The sequence below is a fragment of the Argiope bruennichi genome, chromosome 6 (assembly GCF_947563725.1).
Source record: "Argiope bruennichi chromosome 6, qqArgBrue1.1, whole genome shotgun sequence".
Lineage (NCBI taxonomy): Eukaryota > Metazoa > Arthropoda > Arachnida > Araneae > Araneidae > Argiope > Argiope bruennichi.
Genome location: NC_079156.1, coordinates 110,301,376 through 110,327,528, shown reverse-complemented (window position 1 = coordinate 110,327,528; position 26,153 = coordinate 110,301,376). Strand labels below are relative to the sequence as shown.

General features: G+C 29.1%; 1 protein-coding gene across 1 annotated transcript in view; it reads right to left on the bottom strand.

The window, feature by feature from the left end:
• Positions 1–390: 390 nt before the first annotated feature.
• The window catches only part of LOC129971169 (glucose transporter type 1-like), a 162,397-nt gene continuing 136,634 nt past the window's right edge, over positions 391–26,153 (bottom strand). Inside the window, exons 10-14 of the mRNA XM_056084699.1 lie at positions 25,506–25,718; positions 22,551–22,626; positions 10,874–11,001; positions 9,022–9,259; positions 391–686 (exon numbers count right to left, since the gene is read on the bottom strand). Of these exons, the coding sequence (XP_055940674.1) occupies positions 640–686; positions 9,022–9,259; positions 10,874–11,001; positions 22,551–22,626; positions 25,506–25,718 (702 nt within the window). The 3' untranslated portion in view covers positions 391–639. The remainder of the gene's footprint in view (positions 687–9,021; positions 9,260–10,873; positions 11,002–22,550; positions 22,627–25,505; positions 25,719–26,153) is intronic.

Genomic DNA, 26,153 nt, shown 5'->3' with positions numbered 1-26,153 from the left:
TTTTAGTAATATAGTTCTGGCTTTCTATAAATCGTGTAGAGATAAAAGTCTGCAAAAATTGCATTATACTTCCGAAGGAATTCTATTAAACTATGCATACAATTTTATCACTTATCTCGATTTTATGCTTTATGGATTAATCGATTTTCTAAAGGAATGATTCAATTTGTCGAATATTCTTTCTTCTATTTAAACAATTTTCGCTACTGGTGCGCTGGCATAAGGTATTTCGGTGATAAAATGTTTTATGATATAAGAATATGACGCCGAATATTGGAGAACTTGAACAAAATATTGAATCCCGAATTTAGGCTTAGAGCACCCTCTAAAAAAAAGATGTGAAATAATCCATGAATGGAATACTCTAACTAAATAAATTTTTGTACGAAGTATAACTACTTCACTTTAATGGCAAAAAATTTACGCACAGGATATGCTCTTATAAATACTAAGAAAGAATCACAACAACAAGAATTATCTTCCGACACAAATATACTTTCATGGGTGAGGTGAAACAGTTTACACAACAAATGGACAGCAAGAGAATTATTAAAAATTGGGCTGAAGAGACGGAATACACATCCAGATATGACTTTGAAGAATTGTAGCTCAGAGATATGACATTGTAAGGCTTCTGCTTCAACGATCTGGTCTCGGACCATTGGCCCAAATGAGGAATGTGCCATCTGTTGAAGATAATTGATTGAAATACTCAGATGTATAGAAAAACTCCTTAAGAAATAACGAAGAATAGTTCGACTCAAAATGCAAAAGCAATTTTCATTCATTGAAAGTATTAATTTCTGAAAAAAAGTGAATAACATAATATTTTTATTTTTATTAATATCATTTATTTTTGGTAAAAATTGAAGGTATAAATTAATGTATTAGAGATCATTAAAAAGTCAATACAATGAAATTTTAAGAATACAATAATATTATATGGAACATATATTATAGATTTGCTATAAATTTGCAGGTGTTTCATATTTTATTTTTACTTCTACATTTGTTTTTGTGAATTAATTGTAAATTTGCATTTTATATTGCAAAGTGAATCAATATTAAATTTTATGTATTATTTACTGGAAATTTTTGGAAGTTTTAAATGTTTGCTAAAGCTTCAGGAGTTTTCATTGAATTGTGTGGTTTCAAAAATTTAACATCTTTAATGTTAGAAATTATTCGAAATATATTAAAACTTCTGTGCTATCAAGTTTTCAATATTATATACATTGACTATTGCATTATAAATCTTGTGGAAACAATGCGAAAACAAGAATTTTAATATATTTCCTATCATCTGTGCATAATACAAACGAAATTCTACCTCTAATCACTCTCCTCATTATTTTGTTCGGAATCGATATTCAGAAGATCGCAATTTGTTTTAGCTAAACTGCATAAACAGGTTGATAGGTAAACATTGATTGACTAAACAAATATGGTGTAGACATTTTAAAAAATAGACATGATTTACCCATACATTTTTATTCAACCGTTGCAAATTATTTATAGATAAACTATGATTTATAAATTAACTTGTAATTTACTACCTTTGAATTGCAAAATTATTAAAGACAGAGCGAATTTAAAATTGTTTAAGCCCTTTTTCAGGGCTTTAAATTAAAATTACTGCTAATAATATTCTAATAGTTATAATTCTGTTAGTTCTATAGTCTATTTTATTAGTTACATTAGTTATTATTATAATTTTCAGTTATTTCTAATAATAAGCGGAGTTAGAGCAATCGGACAGTTAAAACACTTTAGCTGCTATGGATAATGGAAAATTGAAGATAACCAATATCAACAACCTATAGGTCATCTTATTTTAAATTTCTATAGATTTTCAGAATGTAGATCTGGTGCCCAACGTTGCTGGTGGTAAACATGATTGTTATTGAATTAATATTTCTTATTCCAACAAAATTTAATTTGATCCTTGGGAAAGATTTGATGCTCAGAGCTTATAATTTTTAAAATGGGAAGTGGCTACAATGATTTATGTTATTGACATGTAGCTTACGGATGCAGAAGTTAATAATCATTAAAAAACTTCAGTGATTTACATGGCAATGGCATTGAAATGTTCATCATTACTACGAAAGAGATATCAAAAGTGAAATATGAAATCAGCAATGAGGTTGTGCAATGCCATTGAAGGAATGACTTCACATTCATGACTAGTGGTTTGCCACAGTTCCACAAGCATATTGGGATTTTGCAACCATAAGTGCCTGTTTCAAGAGACTTTTTACAGGAAAAATTCTATGGCATGTGGCATAGTATTTATGGAGGATATATATCCTAACCTGTGCTATATATCCATGAATGAATATTTCAGTGCAGCGATAGTGAAAGCATATGGAAACTTAGCCTTCTGATGAATCTTCGAACTGTTTCATAGAAACCAAGTTGTTCATAGTCACAGACACCATTTCCAAGATGATTCAGGAGCACACATTTATGGTATTTATTGCTAACATAAAGAATCCTGCTATTAAAAATTCTTAATGTTACACGTTAATATTCTGCAAGAAAGGCTTGGTAATTTTGTTGCCACCAGGAACAAAATATTCAAGTATCCTTCGGAGCTTTATTTATTGAGCCTGCGATATCAGATTTCATTGATATGCTGATGACATCGAACAGAAGACAAAAGACATTTCCGATTATAATGTGTTTCAATAATATTTTTTAAAATTTCTTCTTGGCAAAATTGACATTTATATGCATTCTTTTATGAACTCTATATTATTTAAGATTTATTAATTCCACAACATTATTTTTTAAAATTCTATATTGCCAGTCAACAGTTACTGACACTCTTTTAATAGATAGTATCAGAGTCTAGTGATTGATATGACGGTTAAAATATTGTTAAACATCATTTTTTCACTTTAAAAATTGTTAGTTAATTTCAAAACAATTGTATTTAAGGAAAATAAGAGGTAATTAATAAAATGGGATAATTTTGTTTCTCCATCATTTTCCTCTATATTTTCATAAGATAAAACTTATAATATAGCTTTGATATAATACTACTTTTAAAATAGGGTATTATCTACAATTGTTTAATAATTCTAAATATACATTTCTGTGAATTAATGGCTAAAATAACTATTATATTCATCTACTCCTTTTCTGTACGTTATTCAATAGAATAAAAATATAGCAAGTTTTTATGCTAAAGATTGTTTACTTAAAATTATGAAACTTTATAATTTTAATGGTGTAATATGTGATTGTAAACAAAGTAAAATCTTCTTTAATGTTTAAAGAAGAAAGGTTTAAAAGCTATAGTTAATGCGATAAAATATTGAATTAACGTTAGCTTTAAAATCCTTCTATTAAAGATATCGTATTATATTTATGTTTTAGAAAATCATAAACTAAGGAAAAATTCTTAAGCGAGTCCTTGCTTAGGATTGTGGTTCCCATTATACGCTTTTGAATAAAAAATTGCTTTTGCATCCATGAGTCAACAGTTTTCTAATAGAGATTTAGTAGAATGCCGAGTTTCAGATATTCCAAGTAAAAGCTGTGCATTGCCGGAAAGAAAGCAGAAGAGATGAGTATCGCAAGTGATGCATATGCATAGATATTGATTGCGGCTTAACAAAGTCATAAATGGATATAGAAACATACTGTGCATTTGTTACAAAAAGATTTAAGAAAAGAAGTGCACTTCTAGAGAAAGATAAAAGCTGCATTTGCGTGTAACTATCAAATATTCGGAAATAAATAAGAGATATGTTTGCTAAAGTGACGCATAGATTATAATTCTAATATTAAGAAAAGTAATTTAACACCTTGACTGCCGTGAGGCCCCATATAAATTACATTGCAAGAATTTTAGTGTGGCGGTCAAGGTGTTAAGCATAGAATTAGATGATTTACAATAATTTACCCCCCAAAAAAGCTGTCGGCCACTCTTTTAAATTCCAAGTACGTAAAAGTTCAATAGTTGGGAGGCACTTTTATTTAAAATGTATTATTGAAAAATAGCAAATTTAGTTGTACAAAAAACTCAGTTTTAAATCAGATGAAAAATGAATCGAAACATAACAGTTAATTTTCAATTATTACCTTTTGTAGCATAGTTAATGAATATTGTGCCATTATGTAAAAAATATTATCTATTATTTGTAGTTTTCTAGGAACAACACATTATGGGAATCTGAAAAATAGAATTGTAAAAGATCTTGAATGGCGCTACGATACCTGAATTTTGTGTAAGTATCGTTTTCATCAAATTTAGGTATTGTGATGATTTAATAATTTTCCATCCATCTTTATCCTAAATACTTTAGTGCTTCTCATAAACTAAAAATTAGAACGAAGACATCCGTCATAATGAAAAAGATCCTTGGTTTTTTTTAAATAGACACCTAATAGAACAATCCCACATTTATTTTATATCAGCTTTGAAATTACTTACCGAATTTTAAAAAAATTCCATCTATATTGCTAATATTAATGCCAAATTTATTATATTGAAAAGATATGGATTTTTTATAATCAAACTATTTGAAGACAACATATTCATATACATATTGTTTATAATCATAAACACTCTGTATCTGAATATGTCATTGCCTTTTGTCCTTTTGTTAATTCATCTCCAAACATTTTACAGCATGAGTTTGGCAAACAATCCTTCCAAAGTGAGAACTTACAAAGAATTCAATTTGTTGGTCACTCTTGTATAAGGAATGCGGCACCTTTAATTTTCTCCAATGCATACTTTTAATAATTTTATTTGGTTTTGCACGTAATATTTAAGCAAATTTTCTTTCATGAATAAAAGGAAAACCAGGGTTTTTCTGTTGCGTCCTATCCATAGCGTTTTGCCTTTTTGTATCACTTCTCAGAATAGTATGTTTTCTCTTTATCTCAGTTTCCTTCTGTTAAGCACGAATGTTTACAATGGCTTTTTTCCTCAACAGGGATTTAAATAAGAAAAGTGCTCTCCGTGACACAGCACCTAGCAGTATTAGAATTTGAAAAAGAAATGCATAAATTGTTAATGACAAATAAAAATAATTTATTTGAAATATTATTGGAGATAAAATTTTGGCATTCAAATCTGATTGTTTTCACTTGTAAAATATTGAAATGCTTGAAAGGAGGTACTTTCAGAATTTCTGAACTCCAAATAAATTTGTTCAATACTACTTAAAGACGTGAAGGAAAAAAAACATGGATAGCTGTTAGGAACATAACCTCTTAAAGAATATCAAATACAACAGTTATTCCATATGAAGCGTTACCCACACAGAAGAAATGTAGAACATTTTAATGAAAATAATTTCTCAAAGTTATTCACGAAGAACAGATTTCCCATTTATGTTCTTCGTGAATAATAAAAAAAAAAGTAAGTGAAACAATTAAAATCCGTTTCTATTTATTATGGTTTCAGATGTGTTATTTTTCGTTGGATTTGAGTGTGTAGCATATTAAAAGAGGTTGCTTAATGCTATTCGTCCCAAGAAAACACACTTTTCAGTCAAACAGCAAATGTATAAAAATATGGTAAGCATGCATAATTAGTGTGAAAGAAATTTAGAGTACATTGAATACGACATCATAGTTTTTTTTAGAAAAGTTTACGACATCATACTTTTTTTAGAAAAGTATGATGTTACAAGTTCGAAAGCGAGCAGCTCGGACGGAAACCCATACATACGCTTCAAGCTTCTGAAAATCGTCCAAAAGTGGAGAAAAATTATACATTTTCAGCAATTTTGTTCTAAGTTCACCGAAAAAATATGATAATTTCAATATCTGTTTTTTCAAATGAGAGTTGTCGATTTGAATTCTCCCTTGAAATATACAGAAAATTACTATAAATTTATATGAATAATTTCCTGATTTTACTTTCTTATGCATGAAGTATGCAAGGAGAAAGTATTATAATCTTTAAAAAAATTCAAACTCGAGGTTGTGACGAATCCCCACATTTTTAGACTTCCGTAAATCCGAAAGATACTTTGTTGAAATTATGTCTGTTCCTGAAACTAAAAAAAAGGCTTTGAGCTAGATTGATAAAATTTGACACATTGTCTGTGAACCAAATTTGAAGATTTCTGTAAAATTTTGAAAAACAAAAATCCAATTAGAGGAAGTCTGTCTGGCTGTCCGAATAAAAAGTATTGTGTTAAACGACGTGACGGTAATAATTAGATGTATAAAATTTAGTGCAAAAGTTTAACATCTAAAGTACAGATTTGTGCCAAATTCTGAATTAAATCTGAGAAAAGTCTGAATGTCTATTGGTTGTACTTTTAACCCTTAACTGGGGACATGCGGTCTGTGAGACCAGTAGCGATGGATTTTCTGTTTCCCCTATTCTATTTTTAGCTCAATTGAATGGATTGACCCTCTAGCTTCCTGTTTTGTGACCTTGAATACACGTGTACTTTTTCAACCGATTTCAGCAGATGCTTTTTAAAATAATTCAGTTATCTCTTCGAGCGCGGTTTCTAAGACCGCATCTCCCTGTTAGTGTCCCAGTGATAAACAAGGCTTAGCAGATGGCGCTAAAACTTGGGCCCCGAAATATCATCCAGTTTACTGATCCTATTATGAAGAAGTGCTCCAGACACTTTTAAACGAAGCAGAAAGTGATTTTAATGATAAGGATAATTGTACAGAAGAGTTTTTTCGATGAAAGTTCGCATTCAACTGATTTTGATATGCATGTTCAAACATAAGTAATTTTTCTAGTGATAATGTATTTTGAAAAATTTATAAAATATATTAATATACCAACAGATATATATACAGAATTTATAGATTGATTTTTGTACTAGTTCTTTCCCTGTATGTTTAAAATGCCCTAGAAAACCGTGCTATGAAAGTCACACAAGCCGATAAAAAAAGGGTCAATTTTACCCACTGCCATTTTTTTTATTTTTCATATAAATGTTGAAAATTTTACTATATATAACTATATATATAAATAAAACTATATACCTTCATATACTGTAAAATTAAATATGATTTAAAAAGTAAAAAGTAATATGCCTTTTCAAGATTATTATTTATTGTAACATGTAATTTGAGAAGAAAATGTATGTTCCAATGCATTTACTTTTTTCAATGACAATATATTTTGAAAATTTTCTAAAACATATCTATATATCAAGAAAAATATCTGCGCAATATATTGGCAGTTTTTCATACTAATACATTCATTAGAAAATTTAATTTGAGTGTAAATTAAGTGCGGTCTCGTAGACCGCACCTCCCCAGTTAAGGGTTAAGCATGTAAATGCGATAGTTCAAAAACGCAATGACTTAAATATAAATGAAATTTAGTAAGAGATTTTGTAACTACAACTGTAGTTCTATGTCAAATGTTGGCTCCAATCGCACATAGAAAAAACACACCTCATGTTCTGGTGCTGAGTATTCATCTCCAAAAATCCTTCACTAATAGGTCCTCTCATAACTATTGCTCGCCCATGACATGCGATTAATACATTTACAAAAGTACATTTATTAGAGTGTATGTGAGAATATTATAGGAAGACCCTTCCCTTAGGATTTTTTTTTTTTTGCGTGTGTTTCTAGTTTACCAACAACTTAATTTTTCGTATTGTAGAGTCCTTTATATAGAGTTATGGGTAGAATCAAGCATCATTCATTAATAAAATTCTACTGTTGCATTAAACAAAATATAGATGTTCTCAAAAAATAAAAATAAAATAAATAAAGGAAAATAAAAGAATAAGATTTTTATTGGGATTCATAGAATAAAATAATCATAACAAAACCACCACAAACACACATTTAAGAAATACTGTAGAGTATACTTCTGACAGATAAAATGGATACAAAAATGTGAAAAAATATAAGTTCGGACAATATTCGATAGTAAAATAAACCAGACAAGTATATAAATAAATCATTATGTACAAATTTAATGTGTTTGTAGTGTCTTAAAAATCATAATTTACACAAACGGACCACTTTCACCAGATGAATATGAAGTAGAGTTTCTGCATTTTGAATTAAGTAGAGTCGGAGAAATATAAAAAGATGATATTCAATGGTATATGAATTATAAACTTAAAAGACAAGTCCTGCTTTTGTGGAAATTGTATATAGTTATATCTTCAATATCTTTCGCGCAGCCGATCTACTAATAAACATGTCTAAAAATAAAGTTTTCTCCAATTAATCACAGCGTTTTCTTATGCATAGCATTTCAACAGGATATGCTACTGTTGTTTGTAAAATACTTATAATTAAGAGGGTTCAAATGTACAATAATAAAGGGATAAAAATGGTTAGACAATATATCTAAAAATGTCATATTAAGGCAGTTGTAATTAGTATACAATATATTATATATCTTAACCCTTTATACCTCGACGGTGTTTGAAATTATCGCTTTGAATCATGCTTACATCTTCACAATATGATTAATTTTTAGGACGGTTTCAAAACAAGACAAAATATTTAGTTCTGGGGACAAGCCTTTGATGGCAGCTTAAAACCTTTTATAATTAATTAATTTATTATCAATTAAAAATGTATATCTTTTTTGTTTGGTTTTCTCTTCATCAAAACAATGATGCAAAAATAAAATTTAAGAAATTAAAAAAAATCTGATTACAAATGAATTCGGATTATAAAGGGTTCGGTATGAATAGACTGCCATAGGAGTCAGAATTTGTTAGATAGAAATAAAATATTGTATTAATAATCTTAAAATCAATTATATATCTTTTTATACATCCATTTAGCGTATATTGTGATTCTTTTTAGTTCGACTGAATACATAAAAGATAATTTGAATTCAATCGAAAACGCCTCATTCCTTAATGAGGTTTATTTGAAAAATCTTTATGAAATGTGATAGCTAATCAATTACAATGCAAGACAAGTTATAGCTGATAGAAAAGGTGTGAAAAGAGCTCGCTAAAAGAAGAAGGGGGGATGGAAAAGCATGCAGGGATATGGAATGATCTGAAAGTCATGCTGTTGTATCTCAGAACTTGGTCTTACAAGTCTCGAGGTTCTTCTCCTCCGCCACCAGCTCTGGGGACTGGTGATGTACCACCGGTGGTTTCCTCTGCACCACCGTGGTCAGCCCGTTGACGTTGACCACCTCCTCCCTCCGGAATAAGGCAGCGATTTCCTCGAATGTTCGGTTCTTTGTCTCCGGAACCTTCCTGTAGGAGAAGATCCAGAAGATCGCCAGCAGGCCCGTGAACGGCAAAAAGGAATAGTTCTCGAACACCCGCTGAAAGACAATCAAGTGATTAATGCAGTGTGGAGGGTAAGCACATTTCTTGGTTTATTTGCATTGTGAAAAGTTTTCTTCCATTTATAGGAAAGATACAACTTAACTTTTAAAGTGATATTTTATTTAAGTGATCTAACAGCAAAAAACACGCATGCACTCATCATAGCTTTCTGAAACGATTCTGTAATGTTGGAAATGTTTGTAATGTTTCTAGCACAGCTAGTCTCATAATAAGAAAGCTAGTTTTACGGATATTTCAATGGATGCCAGATCAATGACACTCCGACTTGGCTAGACACCTGACGGTTATTTCGAGATTTTGGTGGCAAAGACAAAAGTTTACAAAGTTATAGGAACTTTGGTGATATCTCTATTATTAACCAAGATATGGGATCTTTCTAGAAACTAATATGTCCAATCACAGAAGATGTATAAGTGAATATGCATGCACGAGAGTTTGTTTTGCGTCGAGTACTTTGTGCTATGCTGCCAGTTAATTAGCGAGTGTATCATTGATTCCTGCAAATATTGTCTTTGTTGACGCTTTTGCTGTGTTTTGATATTTGTACTTTTGAGATTTCTTGTGGAATATAACATTATTACTCGTTATCGAGCTTGGCATTTTCACCGTAATGTTCACAGGATGGATTTTCCGTTGCAGTGTTATCTAATTTATTGCTGAATACAATAAGATATTTCAATTAACAAATTTCTTTAAACGACTATACATGCAAAAAATATGAAAAAAAACCACAGAAAGGAAATCAGAATCCATATCACAAAAATCTCTGAATATTTACAATCGATTATAATTGTAGGTTTTTGTTTTAAGAAGAGATAGAAGTCTTTTGATTAGAAAATAATGAAAGAAGTTAATCACAAAGTTGTATGGTTTTAAATTAACAAAGACGCATTTTTCTTTATACTTATATATAAACATTAAATATTTAAATTTTTTGGAATGATACTTTAATATCCCAAATATAAGTAAAAATTACAAAATTTCCAATTAGGACTGATATTTTTTGGACAGCATATAATTGAGGATGAACAACAATTTTATGGAGTTTGGAATTACTTTTCAGAACTAAACAGAAGTACGTTCCGTTTACTCTGCACAAAAAAAAAAAAACCAAATTTGATGTCTTTGCACTATGATTTTCATATAAAATTCAATAATTTTTTTTTTTGGAAAAATAAAGATTTAGCGTTATCACCGAAATTGTTCTAAGAATATCAAGAATTCTATTTAAAAGTGTATTGTTTTCTATTCAAATGTGTGAAAATTCTATTCTGCTATATTTTATACTTTATCAAAATTTTATTGAAAAAATACTGCAAAAAATTTATTTCAAATTTCATATTTTGTAATTTGTAATAATTGTGCCTAACTTTTTTTTTCATCTGAATTATTTTAGAAGATATGAAGGGGTAAAAGAAATAATCTTTGAGAATTCCGAATTTTATTAGACTTTAAAAAGGAAAATGTTTAATATACCTTTAAAAACCATATTAGTTATGTTAAGATTATATATTATATAAATTATCGAAATTCAAAAATTATTAAGTGACTGTTTAAAACACAGTCCTGGTGACCATTTTCTCATTTACCTGCATTTGAGGAAAAACTAAACCGACTAAAAAGTTGGAGGACCAATTGACGAAGACAGCGATGCTCATGGCTGCGGGTCGCGGGCCATGCGAGAACAGTTCGGCAGTTATCATCCAAGGGATGGAACCTAAAACCGCACGGGAAAAAAATTGGATTAATATACACTCATTGATATATTGCCTGACATTTCTCACAAACAAAATGTTTGCGAATTAGAAATAATGCAAGAGAAAGCGAGGAAAGCAAAATACAAATGCAAGAAAAGTGAAAGAATGACGTTTATATTTGAGGCTAATAGAAGTTATTCAGTAATAATTTCTTTGATGTTATGGTTGGACTTGAGAAAACGGTATCCAGTTATTTTCTCTAACAGTTAATAGGATCGCCAACCGGTGAATTAAGTTACGTTGTTTGCAGATTGTTAAAATCTGGAGAATAATTACTTGAATTCATATTCAGGTTTAGCCTACAATACCGTGTTCTCAATTCTAACCCATAACCTATTCTATAAATGGGAGTGATACCACGTTTCAAAACATTAACATTAAAGGCTTAAAGGGAATTTTTTAGGAACTGAAACAATAGAAGTATGCACCATAGGGATGTGTAAACAGCCCATCTTGGTTTGATGATACAGCCCATCTTTTATTGTAATACATTTCAACTGTTTTTGAATGGTTAAATCTGATGGGTAATCCCTGAAAAAAAAAGTAAGTTTGGCGGATAGTTAAAATTTTAAAAAAGTATTATGAACTCGACAATGAGCGACACTTTTCAATGTTTAAGATGGTCACTAACATTCAGTAGTTTCTGGATTGCTAAATTAAACAAGTTAAATATAAAAAAAAATCGGACAATATCATTTTTAAATAGAAGAAATATTACGTTTTCCTAATCTTGATTTAATTTGCATAATCGAAGTTCTTTGAAGATTGGAATAATAAAGGAATGTAAAAGATGGTTTTTTTAACGATAAAAAAATTAAGTGACTTAACAGATTTTACCGCTGTAATTACAGAAGATACAAACATAATTATACATATTAATGTTTAGAATTAAAATATTTAATATTATTAGTGAAGATAGGAACATATCTCTACTGCAGAACTCTAATTTGTACGTTCTTTAAATTAAAAATATTTGTTAGTATTAGATATTTTATTTATATCATACTGCATTTAAGTTTCCCTATTGCAATATTAACGTAACAAAGTTCTTTTAAATGTGAAAGTATTGTTCAAAATAACTAAAAATATATTTCTAGATAAATAGATTTTCCGAGTATGTTAGCATAAAACATTCCTGAAATTGCCCATTAAAAAACGAATTAAGGAATAGGTTTCTGAATTTTTATTTGAGTTATACTTGTTTTATCTAATTCCATTCCTTAGTATCTACAGAATTTACAAATGTACAATTCAGTGGATATAACTGTAATGAAAATAATTTTCAAACTTTTTTTTAAGAATATAAATTATGAGTTATGATAATTAGATATCAGAGATATGTCTGTTCCACAAGTCACTGCGATATCATATTTTTGACAGAATAACATAAATTAAGTTCAAAATAAGTTCTGCTTCTTTATCAGTGAAATTTATTGTTTTTATTTTTCATTGCTGCGCTAACTGGAAAATGTTGCATTCATTTTAATTTATTCATTATGTTTCCTAAAAACAAAGTACATAAAATAATGCATTTCTTATTCTAAGGATTCATTTTTAATTAGAATGTTTGCTGGAGATTTTAAAACAAAAACTTAATTTTCGTTAGATGTCCTTGTCTTGCCTTTATGAGCAGACGGATTATTTATAATTTTCTGTAGAAGAATAATGAGTGTAATTAAAACATTTCAAAAGAATTTTATTTTTATTTTTATGCACACATTATGTAGAAAACTGTATGTATTTTTTTAATTTCATCTTCTAGTATGTAACAATAGTTTCGTATTTTGATTAAACTTGAAAATAAATGACTTAATTTAGTTGATTTGACATTTGTTTCCTAATCTGTTTGTTTGTCGTAACTTTTCAATTTAAAAAATGAGATCTTTTTAAGCAGAAAGTTTTCTGAAAATTTGAAAAGACAATTTCATGCGCAGTGAAATGATTCTCCGCAGTTCTTGGCAATGTAAAATGTGTTAACAAAAATTAAAAACTGTCCTATTTATATAACAAGAATAAATGCATCTAGAAAAATACACGCAAGCTTTTAATTATTGTTAAGAAAAAAATATTAACAACATTACATAAATCTTCATAATTCAAATTATATTATACAGATGTAGATTTTTTTCAGCCATCGGAAAAGTTCGAATAATTGACTGTTAATGTCTAGGCATGCTGATATAGGAGGCAAAGAATTTTTAAACCATGTTAAGCCTGCTAATTGGTTTCGACTAATACTTTCTCAATGAATGTTCTTAAATCATTGATTGTGGCTAGTTTTGAGTGATAAACATTATGTTTCATGTATCTCTATAAAAAATTAATTTAGAGGAATAAGATCCAGAGTATGTGTGTTGTATGACAGGGAAGTTGTATAGCAAAATAAAGGGCAAAATCATTTTAGTTATTCCAAGGTCTGTAATGCCCAAGTACAAAAATAAAGAAATAACGAATTCTTAATATTCATCATTTTGGAGGCTATTTCGACCCACTTTTTTCAGGAGGAATATGAATGTAAAAGAAAATGAATCTGTCGCAGTTCCCAATGGTTCGTAGTAGTTCTCGTTTTGTTTAGGTAAAATCATGCACATTTGTTTTGGGAGGGAAAAAGAATCAGCATTCTTTCTAGTCATAGTCTGGCCCAACTTGGATTGGGGCATTAGTGGATTTTTGCCTTTCTTTCATAACGCTTTCGAAGTAGAATAATTATTTTCAAATAAAACTTAGATTATGATTTGGTCTGTATAAATCCTAATTGCGTGATCTATTATTATGCTCCAAAAATCAAAGATAAGTTTTCGCTATTTTATTCTTCCGATTATATCTTTAAATTTAAAACTTATTAAGTGGCCAAAAATAATTTAACCATATTTTTTTGAGGTTCATTATAAGATATTTGTTGGCTCAAAGATCAAATCAGTACCAAAAAAAATCAGAAACAGGTTAAGTTTAATGGAACTAATGCTCCGCTTTGAAATTATACGAGAGTTATCTTTTTCGGACTCATCTCCTAATTTCTGAACTATGATCAAAAGAAAAGGATGGTAATTGAGCCAATATCTCCTCTTTCCAAACTTTTGCCAATTATAAGCAGGAAGACGTTTCGCTACTGACTTCAGATTTAACGTTTTCTATTCTGTAAGCACTCATTGTGCTAACATCCTATTGAAACATAACATTGAAAGAAACTATAAATGAAAACTTTAATATTGGTTATGCAAATGCAATAGCATATGAATAGCCAATATTAAAAATACAACTCTGATCTTATTTAAAAATATATAAAACACAGTAGATATCGGATCTATGGATGAAGGCAGATAAAACACCAAAGAATGACAGTACACAACCGATTGCTGATAGGCACTAGTTCTGCTTAACAAAGTGCAAATAGCAGTTTAATTCAAGCTACGGTAATTAAAAAAACTTGAGGACAATTTGGACAGCAGATGACAAAAGTCAACCTTTTTTTTATTGTTCCTATCAATTTTAACTCTTTTATTCTTGCTTCGGTGAGGATTTTCTTAATAATCAAAGTGGATTTATGCACAATAATTTGATAAAATTTTTTCGATAAGTGTCTCGTTAATATGTCTATTGTATCTATTTCATTCATGTTTAATCTTGTTAAGGCAAAAAGAGTGTGGTATCCAAAGAAGTTATTTGATTGTATACAGAGTGACACTGAACGCATGGGACATACTCGTATTTACACACATTACTTTCGCTGACTTTGATTCGATTTTTTATACCTAACGTTGCTTCCAGATTGCAAGTTTCTACTAGAACATTCTAATAATAAATCATTTTTCTGTCGTATTTTTCAGAAGCACATAGTAGTCTTCGCCTCAAAACTTTTCATCTAAGTCACTTGTATCATGACGCCACCTGGAGGTAGAGCTGACATAATCTGCTCTATTATCGATTTATTCGTAGGTGTAATTTTTTTGCTTCATTAGAAACAAAACTGCTAGTTCGTTAACGATATTTTTCTTATCGCTTATCTAAGTTTAATTTTAGAATTTTTAAAATAACTGAAAAAATAACCAATAGATTTTTTTTCCTTTTACGGGGTCTCCATAAGCTTGTAAACCCGGAATATTGCTTCGTAGTTGAGCGCTGCTTTCTAAAATGAAGCGATCCTAATTGCATAAGCACATATGTCAACAATTAATATTCATTAGAGTAATTACTATAAGTAGTAATAACTCTAATTAATTAATTAAAAAAACTGTTGGAATTAATTAATTAATTAAGAAGAACTGTTGGAAAGAAGCATCTAAATTTAAGTTTTAGTCTAATTAATTATCTCAAAAATGGTTATGGATTATTAGCTTTTTTTAAAAAGAAAACAGCTATATTCGAGACATTTAGTTCAAAACTAGACATTTTATTCCGTCCGAGATATCTGATCACTGTACTATAGAATTAGTATTATTATAATCATTCTTAAAGGGAAAATGTATCAGATTCCAGCAAAAAGTCTCCACTTTTATTTTAAATTAAGAAATGAGAAATGCAATAATGCTTAATTTAATGGAATCAACGAAGATTTAAAGATTGCATCATCTTCTATATAAAATTTTATTGTCGAAACAGTAACAAAACATTCGATTTTCGAAATATTCTGACTAATTTTTTTCTTATTTGAACATGGAAAGCATTCCAGAAAAATAGCTAAAATAGCATTCCAGCTAAATAGTAGGTTAATAAAATTAAATAATTCCGAGAAGCTTCGCTGAGTACATAAGACAACTTGATCCTACACAAAAGCTTTCACACAATTTAATTATAAGCAATAGCCCTGAAGAAGATTCGAGAGAGGAATCTCGCTTTTAATTAACTCTAAAAACGTTGAGTATAGAATAAAAAGTTTTCATTTTGTCGTATGTATGCTCACTTAATCAATATTTCCTTAATTTTTGAGAACTTTGGATATGCAAATAGAGGGGAATTTAAAACTCTTTCAATAGAACATCTTTTAATGCTGGAATATCAAATTGCTCTTCATTTCATTAATTAGAAATTTCAATTAAATAAATTAAGATGAGTAGGAGGGAAAATTACATTAAAAATGAAGTTATAATTATAACAATATTAGAAGGAGCAAGCTGTAATTTGAAAAAGAATATTAAAAGGGGGAAATTTTACACTGAAGCGGAAATAGGGTTAAAAGACGAGAACCTTCAAAAGATGGAAATTTAAAGCTCGTTAACTTACAGCCAGAGCATATTTCGAAACTGAAAATGCCTATCATAAGCAAATTTTCAAAGGCTGAACACTTCGCCGCTTTTTTACTTTCTCGTATAAAGAAAAATTAATAGTTATAAAATTCGAAATCGAGATTTTGATGAATCTTCACGTTTTAGATTCGAGTTCGAAAAACACATTTTTAGAAAATGTCCTTCAGTCCGTCCATCTGTTTGCTTGTCTGTCTTGACAAAAATAATTCGAAAACGCTTTGAGCTAGACCATTGAAATTTGGTATACGGTCTTTGCATCAAATTTTGAGTAAAATCTGTTCAGAGGAAGTCCGGCTAATTTTAATTAACATGATAATTACAAAACGAATAGAACTAGATAAATAAAATTCTGTACACATATTTAAATTTATAGGGCAGGCCTTTGACAAGATTTTTGAGTCAGATAGAACTACGGGTTGACTGTCTGTCGGTCTTTATTTTCAGAAACATGTAAACATAATAATTCAAAACTGCAATGACTTAAATATATCAAATTAGGTATGAGATTTTGTGACTAAAAGTATAGTTTTGTGTCAAATTTTTGTTTCAATCTATTGAGAAAAACGTGTCTGAAGCAGAAATCACATACCAGGGATTAATCGCCAAATAACTCGCCAAGAATGATTAATAGATTCAGTAAAAATCCTAAATTCACACCAAAAGTTAATATTTCATTACTATTGTATGACAAAGTCATGTAAGGCGTTCTCTGGCATGGCAAGTTTATTTGAGAGTATGCTAGAATGGTTTTGGGGGATCACTTCCACTGGTTTAATATCAAGTTACAATCCTGGTCACTCCATACATCTAGCCGGAGTTAAAATAATGAACAGCCATTTGTGGTTGTTAAAGTTTTCAATGGCAGTTCACTCGGCAATTTTTCAATGGGACTATAACCAGATTTAAACTTTTTATACTAATGTCTTTGGATTTCTGGCAGTCCCCAAGAATTATTCAAAACCTCGTATTATTAAAGCTACGAATATATAAGTTTAAGGATTTCATCAAGATTGGATATTTTTTATTGATTATTTAACAAGAAATATCATTTTATCTATGAAAGCTATAGTTATGTGGCGTGTAGCAAATTAAATCAAATGATTTACACCATAACACTAAAATAGAAAAAAAAAGTAATCGAATATCTACTGAGAAACACAGAACAAAATCTTATAAAGTAACGCCAAATTTCATAATTTAAGTTACAGAAAAAGCATTTTAAAATTCCTACAGATTGAGTATTGAATAAAAAATGCTATAAAACTAGGATTTACCTGCAGGTACAGATCCTGCAAATAATAATTAATCTGTAAGTACAATGCCCTCAGTTTTTTTAAAAAATAATTTTATGTAATTGGCTATTATTTGGGCCCAAACTATTGACATTAAGACCGAACAAAAAATGTTTATTTGGCATAAGCCTCAACCAATTTAGGATATTTTACGAATTTTGAAAAAAAATCCTCTCAGGATATCCAAAAGAGCGAGAAAGTCTTTGCATTTAAATAAAATCAAACCACAACTGTAATCATGTTATCACATTTAAGCCAGTCTTGCAATGAACCAATAAGTGACACTAGGAATTTTCCCCTCATACTTGGTTTTATTAATATTAAACGGCTGTTATAGATCGTTCTTCTCTTCATAAATATGCTAAATTAAAAAAAAAAATATTTTTATGCATATTGGCCAACAATCCATACTGATTCGTTTGAAAATTAAATATACTTTAAGAAATGTACAAAATATTTGGTATATTTATTAATAATAATCAATTGTATGCAATCATATAATTTCGTACTTTATCTTATATTAGACAACTGATTATAGTAATATAAATATGAATATCGTTTGCTACCTTCAGATATTAAGAGAGTTAAAGTTAAATATTTATAAACAAAATTCTTTTTCTTGCAATTAAATAATACGAAAATGGTAATCAACAAATCATTAGCTATGCACATATTTGCTTTTTTAGAGCAATTATTAAACCGTTCCCAGTTTTAAAGTCGACAAACTCTTGCAATACTCTTGTTGATTGTACAATAAAAGGACAGAAAATAAATGTTGGCAATATTAAGAGCTGTGAAAACAAGCATAATGTATATGAAACTCTTACAAAATGTAAAAAGAAAAGGCATATATATACATATAAAACAAATAACAATTCAAAAGAAGGAATTAATTACACAGGGAGACTGGTTAAGTATCCGAGTCTATGCATCAAATACTGTGAAATACATTCCATTCAAAAGGCATTCCACTTTTTACAATTCTTAATACTGAAATCAAAAATTCCAAGTGTCTAATTTTTTTCTTTTCGAAATTATGCTCTGTAGAAATTAAAATAATTCAGTCTGAAAAGCACGTTTGATGAATTTACTGTAAATAAATTTAATTAAAAAGTTCTTGACTCATTTTTATTAATTTAACAAACATCAGACTTTTTTTTATTTTAATCTTGCTATTTCATATTTCTCAAATTCACTACTAGGTGGCACTTCTTTTCTGAAATCAAAATTTAAGTAATTAATTGACAATTGTTCTAAAAATATTAAGATAGTGTTTTGTCGGAAGAATATGCAGAAATATAAAGTTACAATCCTTTAGCCACATCAAAAAGAGAGCGGAATATTGATTACAAAATTCAGAATTTACAAAATATGGAAACTTCTCAAGATAACTAAAAAAAATTCTTAAAAAAGAAATTGATATTTGTTATCTTATGAAACTTTGGTTTTTGAAATCTTTCTCAATTTCAATTTTTGTTAAATTTGTGGTATATTTTATCGTGATCATAATTTTTCTGTTATAGATTTTTCTCATTTTCAATTTAATGAATTGTCAGTGTAAAATTTTTATTTATTATTACTGTTATTTGCTGTTCATGAGTGTTGTTTTTAAGGTAAGATTATAAATAAAAAATTCTGATATTTTTAGTTGGCTTTTTCCACTGTAATTCATCTTAGACTACAGTAAAACAGATGGCTTGAAGTATAATAAGAGGTGCTTGGTATATTTTCGCATCGTTGTAAATTTTGAGCGAAATCAATTTCCATTATCTAACTTCATTTGTCAGAGTTTTAGAATACAATTATTTACTTTACTTTAAAATACAAAACATTGAGAGAATCATAAGACAGGATAACACATATTATGATGCCGGAGATTTTTCAAAACTAATTTATATATTTCATGTGCTGTAAACAATTATACCTTTAGTTTTTGTCTTCATTTCTAAGATGCGACAGAATTGTCATTTGTCATTTACATTATTATATGAAAATAATCTTAAAGTACATATGCGAAATTAAAACCATTTAAACGTGGAATTTGAAAAAATATTTTAATTGAAAAAAAAACATGTCAACATCTCTGTGAATTTTTCCTAAAAAAATTTAAAAGAGTCAAATTAAAATACAAGTAAGTTTCTTCCACTCCAAAAATTTCAATTGACATTCTTCACCAGATCATGCGAATGTTTTCTCTGCCTTATTATTTGTTCCCATTAATTATTTTATATTAAAGTTTAGTGCTGGATTAATTATTTTATTTTTTTAAAAAGCAGTATTCTTATCTTGTAGTCTTAAATTAGTTAAATTTTATTCTATAATTTGTTTTAAAAATTAATTCGAGTTAATTTTTCTTTATTATTCAGCATAAAAGGTGAATATTTTAATCAGCATTCCTCACGCATATTTTAAAAATATATTTTCAATGATTGCGGTATCAATTGCTGAATTATTTTCACAAATTTAATTCGATAGAAAAATAATTCCGATTTCCTGAAGTATATTTTCTTTCACAACAACATATCTCAAAAGTTACAGCGAAAGCTTACTTTAGTTAAATCCTCGACTCTGTGTTATAAAAAAGAGTAGAACTGCATAATGAACATTAAATATGGACAGCTCTTTCTTTTATAACACGCATTTTAATGATATATTAAAAATGTTTGTTTTAAAATCGTTTCGAAAACTTGTAATGAAATTTTGTTAAACTTACTCAGGAAATGCTCGATATATTTACAGTTTAAAGCACTTAAAAAATGTGAAATTCGAATACTTATTTGAGTAAAAATTTTAATATATCATTAAAAAAATAGTATACATTTTATTGATAAGGTCAGGAACTGAAAGCAAAATTCCTTTTTAAGTTTCACTCCAGTTATTCCAGGAAATTTTTGTCTTATATGTACAGAAAAGAATATACTGTTCAAAATGTGTCGTTAATTGTTTTATTAGCCTTGGCTTTGTGTGTAGTACAGGTAAGATGATTTTGTTGCCCGACTAATGTATCCCAAATAATATTTCTTTCATAAGTTCTGCAATTTCATAGCACAAATAGAAAAATAATGCGCTGTAACTACCTTCCCCAAACCGCTCTTGACCAAGGAGAAAGTTTACCATTTTTAAGTCTACAAAAGTTACCTATGGGAGTTCCTGGAATTTAATCTTTTTCATGATCAAATATAAGGTGTCATATTCTTCTTTCAATCTTCACATGACTTCTAGCCATAGAACACATGTTAACATTCTTTTCTTCCTCAATATGCCACTCGTTTGTTCGATAAATACACTTATTTTAATAATTTTAAAATAGTCCGTAATTTAACTACACTGTCTCTTAAATTGTACAGCTGATAGAGAAAATATGTTTTTTATGTTAGAAACTAGAAAACTATTATCATAAAAATCAGTTTTAAAAACTCTTAGCACCAAAAGAAACAAATGAAAAAAAGACTTCCTTTAATTATCTTAAAGTTTAATGCAGGCATGCAGTAAGTGTTGAAAAAATTAATAGACAGATTTAACATAATTCAAATGCCCAATTGAATAAGGCCATTAAAGTGTTTGTTTACATAACTGATTACAGTATTGTTGAGTTTTTATCTATGTTGTATGATAAAGAGATAGAGAAATAGAGACAGAGAAAGAGAAACAGCACTGTAAAGTGAGAAAAAGAAGTTGGGAAAATAAACAGAAAAGCTGTACGTGCCTGAGATGTGGCCATGTCCTTCAGAGGTAAGCCGAAATAGGAAAAAATACCTCTTAAGAAATACATCATCACAGCGAATCAAATTGTGCATCCAAAATTACATTAAACTGGTTAAGAACACTCACTTTAACGTCACACGAAGCTAACGAATTAAAGGCTTCGATTGAAAATGAATGATTTCATCACTTAGCATTTTAGTCAGTCAATTCAAATCTGAATAATTTCATAGACAGTTAAAGTGAGTGTTGAATAGTATTCATGTATGGAATGAAAACATGAAAAATAACTATACAGTTTATGGTAATAAGTAGTGAAACTTTTGATTCACAACATTTTGATCAAAAAACATTTCAGTTAAACTATGCCTGAATTCCGAATGAAAATTTAAAAAACTTCAATCTTAAGAAAATGAAAGAAAACTTCAATCTTAATGTTTATTTTTTGTCTTTAATATTATAGTGTCAATTGTCACCTAAGAAAAAGCTATTTTACTTTCCTATGATTCTGAATCGTTTATAATGCTGGATTTTATGCTGTAGCCCGCGCTAACTTTTAATGTAACATATTCCGCTTTTAATGTAACTTTAGCCGCTAACTTTTAATGTAACAAGTTCCGCATGCAACAAAATTAATCATATAAGCAAGAGCGAATTTATATACTCATTCTTAGATCTTTTTTACACAATATCTTCTAGCTAAACATTATAGTTGTGTAAAAGGAAGCACTTTCCAGTTTTATGATTTAAATTACTTATTGTTTCCAAATTATGTAAGGAAAAATAAATGTTGTAAATCATGTATATAAAAGAAAATTGATCTTTATATAAAATTTTAAAAGTATTTCGTAAATTTTTTTTAGATATATTTGTAAATTTACATCCATTTTTTATCTTTTAAACATTTGTAATTATTTAAACTGTACACATTGGTCTTTAATGTATATAAATATTAAATGTAACTAATTGATTACTTTGCTCTTACGTACTGGAACAAGTTTTCTGTTTAATGTAATTAAAAATACTAATCCATAAATATTTTAGTGTTTAAAAACATCCCTAGCTATTAAAAAATTCTCTTTATAACTTATAAAAAATATATGTTTTTTAACAATAATATTTATGCTTAATAATTACAAAGCATTAATTTCAGCGTAAACTAGAAAAATCTTTAAACAAAGATGCTAATTTGATTATTATAAGCATATATGACATTAAATATTAATGCAAGAAATATTTCTCTTAATAGAGTGTATTATGTAGACAGCTTACCTGGTCCAATAGCGAAGAATACAACGAAGGACAGAGTACTGACCACACTTAAGTACGTCACCCACTCATACAGGAACTGAAATAACAGAACGGAGAGTATGGAATTAATACCAGATATTAAAAAATACATTTTTTTTCTTAAAGAATATCTGAAGTTGATTCGTAGATTAAGTACGCATTTCTTACTATTACATATTATTTAAAAATAAACTTTTTCTTTCTACTTGAATTCGGTATATATGAGGGGTCAGTCAAAAAATTAGTTGCATTGTTTAAGAGAACAAAACAGGATAGACATTTTACAATAACTTTATATGTATCTTAAATTTCCATTCCAAATCTACTCTTCAACGACGTAATTATCTTCGTTATTTAAGCATTTGTCGAGGTGCTGTGCAAGTTTTTCGATACCTTCTGCAAGAAATTGCCATCCAATGCCCGATAACAATTCTTAGTTACAGCTTTCACCTCGTAATTTGAGTGGTATCGTCGTTTTGAAAGTTCCTCTTTCATGGAACCAAAAACAGGGAGGTCACAAAGTGAACGGTATGAGCTTTAAGGATGGTAATCCCACACTTCCCACATAAACGTTTTTAGAAGTCCACACATTTGTTTTGCTGCATGCGATCTTGAATTACCATGCAGGAGCACGATGTCTTCCGACAGTTTACCTGGCCGTCGATTTTTAAGTGATTGTTGCTATCGTTTTATTATTTCACAATAAAAAGAGGCATTAATTGCCCTATCCTTTGGCATGAACTTTGAATTCACTAAATTTTTCTGTGGAAAATGAGTGCCATCATCACCTTTCCCACAAATGAAACGGTTCGACAATTTTTTCGAGTCGGGAAGTGAAATTTTTCCCCCTCGAGGAAGCTGATTTTCGTTTCAGGTGAGAAGTGGTGAATTCATGTCTCATCTCTGGTCACAATTTTGTCCCAAAACTCATTTCCTTCCTTTTGGTAATATTGCAAAAATTCAAACCCATTTTTCAAACACTTCTCTTTATGTTCCTCGGTAAATAGATGAGACTCCCATTCTGGACAAACTTTATGAAATTTAAGCTGATCGACAATAATTGTAGACACACTTCCGTGAGAAATATCCAGTTCATGTGAGATTTCGTCTATTTTTACGGGTCTGATTGCAAGAATGCATTCATTCACGCGAGCGGCGATTTCAGAATTTGTTGCAGTTGATCTTCTTCCTCGTCTTCCCGTCATCAATATCTGTACGTCCATTCACAAACTTGTTGCACTTTGTAATGATACTTTGACATGGCATTTCATTTTCGCCATGAACTTCATGCAATTGCCGATACATTTTAATGCATTACACTTTTTCGCCCACAAAAACGAATCACTGCACGCATTTCCAATTTGGACGCCACTTGGAGCTGTCGAGACATGTTTATAACTGATTATCAGAAAAACTAAAATTGCCTCAGGAAAGCTGCTATGTCAAATGACAAAGACAAATGTCGGAAGTGTTCCACACAGTTTCATCAAAATAGCACATGACTGAAAATTTTTACGTACTTGCGCAACTCACTTTCTGTCTGACCCACGTGTATTCTGAATAGCAAAGAATGGAGATAATGCTTATTAACGGGAAAATAATGCGATGGAACAACCATGTATGAAATGAATGCGAGGGAAAAGCTTTGTAATTAATTATTGAAACCAGCACTCACTTTAAACTGTGAAACAAATAAAAAAACAGCCAAGAGATGCATTGCAATTTTTTAATGCTAATGTTTTTCCAAAATGGTATTGGATAAGATTATACAGGAAACACAACTAACAATATTGTTTCTTCATATTTTTAATTTACCCATCTGGATAAAAATAAAATTATGAAAGATATTACTTCCAGGTATTTTCAAAAAAATAACTGAGAAAATATGAAAAAAAAAAAATTCTTATTCAACGTTTTTCTTAATTTATATTTTTATGACACATTATGATACATTCTTTTTTCCCACGGAGGAAACAAACTGAGAATTATGTATTATAGAAAGTATGTTTTTAAGGCTTCTGAATCTTATTGAAATATCAGTTTTTATCATTTATTTTGTCAGATAAAACAAAACTCGCTCCATAGTTCAAATATCAATATGCATAGTTATAGAGTAAAATGCTTCATATAATTTTATAAATGTAATATACAGGATGTCAGTACTTATCATGCCCTAACAGCTATTTTCTAATTCATTAAAAATGGATATATGATTCCAATTAGAAAAATACTTTAAATGATGAGAAGAATTATATTTTATGTTGTTAGCATCAATAAATATTTTCCCGAAAAATTTAGGAATTTCACCTTTTTGTTATGCGATTTGCAGGTCCTTTCACTCATATTATGAGTAAAAGAATTGATACACTCTAAAACATAAGAGCAAAAACTATGATTGTTTTATGAATTAAACCGACTAAGTTATAGTTGTTTAATCTAAATGGGCTATACGCAAATTTATTTTAAGGAACAATTTGAAAAACATCGATGCATAATTTCATTTTGAAAACGATAATTCTCGATTAGATAAATTAGATTAAGATTTTTCTCGAGACTGAGAAATTTAACTTTAAAATTCGTAATTCGTCTAAAATAGTGATTTTAAATGTTTCATAGCTCGCTCAGAGTCGTCTGCAAAAAAAATGTTTTTTTTTTTTTTTTTTTTTTTTTTTTTTTGTTATAGTGTCAAGAATATTTTGTTAAATAAGATTAATAGGACCAGAGAACTATATAAAACGTTAGATTTAAAAAAAAAGAAATTTAAGAAATAAATTTATTGACTCAAACAACACAAAATATAATTCTTCTTCTCGTTTTAAACTGTCATTTCCAATATGAAGTATATGTCTGTTTTCAATAATTTACAAAGAAATTACCGAGTTAAGATAAGGGCGGATACAACATATAAGGGAAGAGGAAAAAAAAAGCAGACATTACCCTAACGAGCAGAGATATGGTGATGAAGATGCTGCAGAAGAACATGCCACCCAGGCCGTACAAGTGGAGGGTCCTTCGTCCCGCTCTGTCCATGAGGGGGATGGAGACCAGGGTCATGACCACCATGATCACACCCACCCCCATAGTTGCATAATGAGATACCGCTTCCGAAAGGCCCGCGTTCATGAACAGCCCCGTAGAATAGTAGAAAACCTGAAAAATGCAAAAAATAATTTAAAACAGATTAAGGGGACAGTTGACTTAGAAATAAGCAAAAATGGACAGAAACATGGACATTTTTTTTTCTCAACAAAATATATGTTTATATTTAACTAAAATAGTATTATAAGATATATTGTTCAATAAAATGAATTTTTAAAGGTCAAAAGAAAAAAAAACACATTCTAAAAATAATATTGTAATTAGATTTAAATATTTTTTAAATGTTCCAGATGTCTTAATTTTTGGAGAAATTAAATAAATTAATAATAAAGACTTCTGTTAAAAATTGAAGGAAAATAGGGTATGCATTTTATATTTAGAGTTTATTTAGATAGTTAAAAGTCAACTTTAATGCGAAAAATATGAAATGCTTATGAAAATTCAGTAAATATGCATAAAAATGTTTCTAAAAAATTATCATTTAAT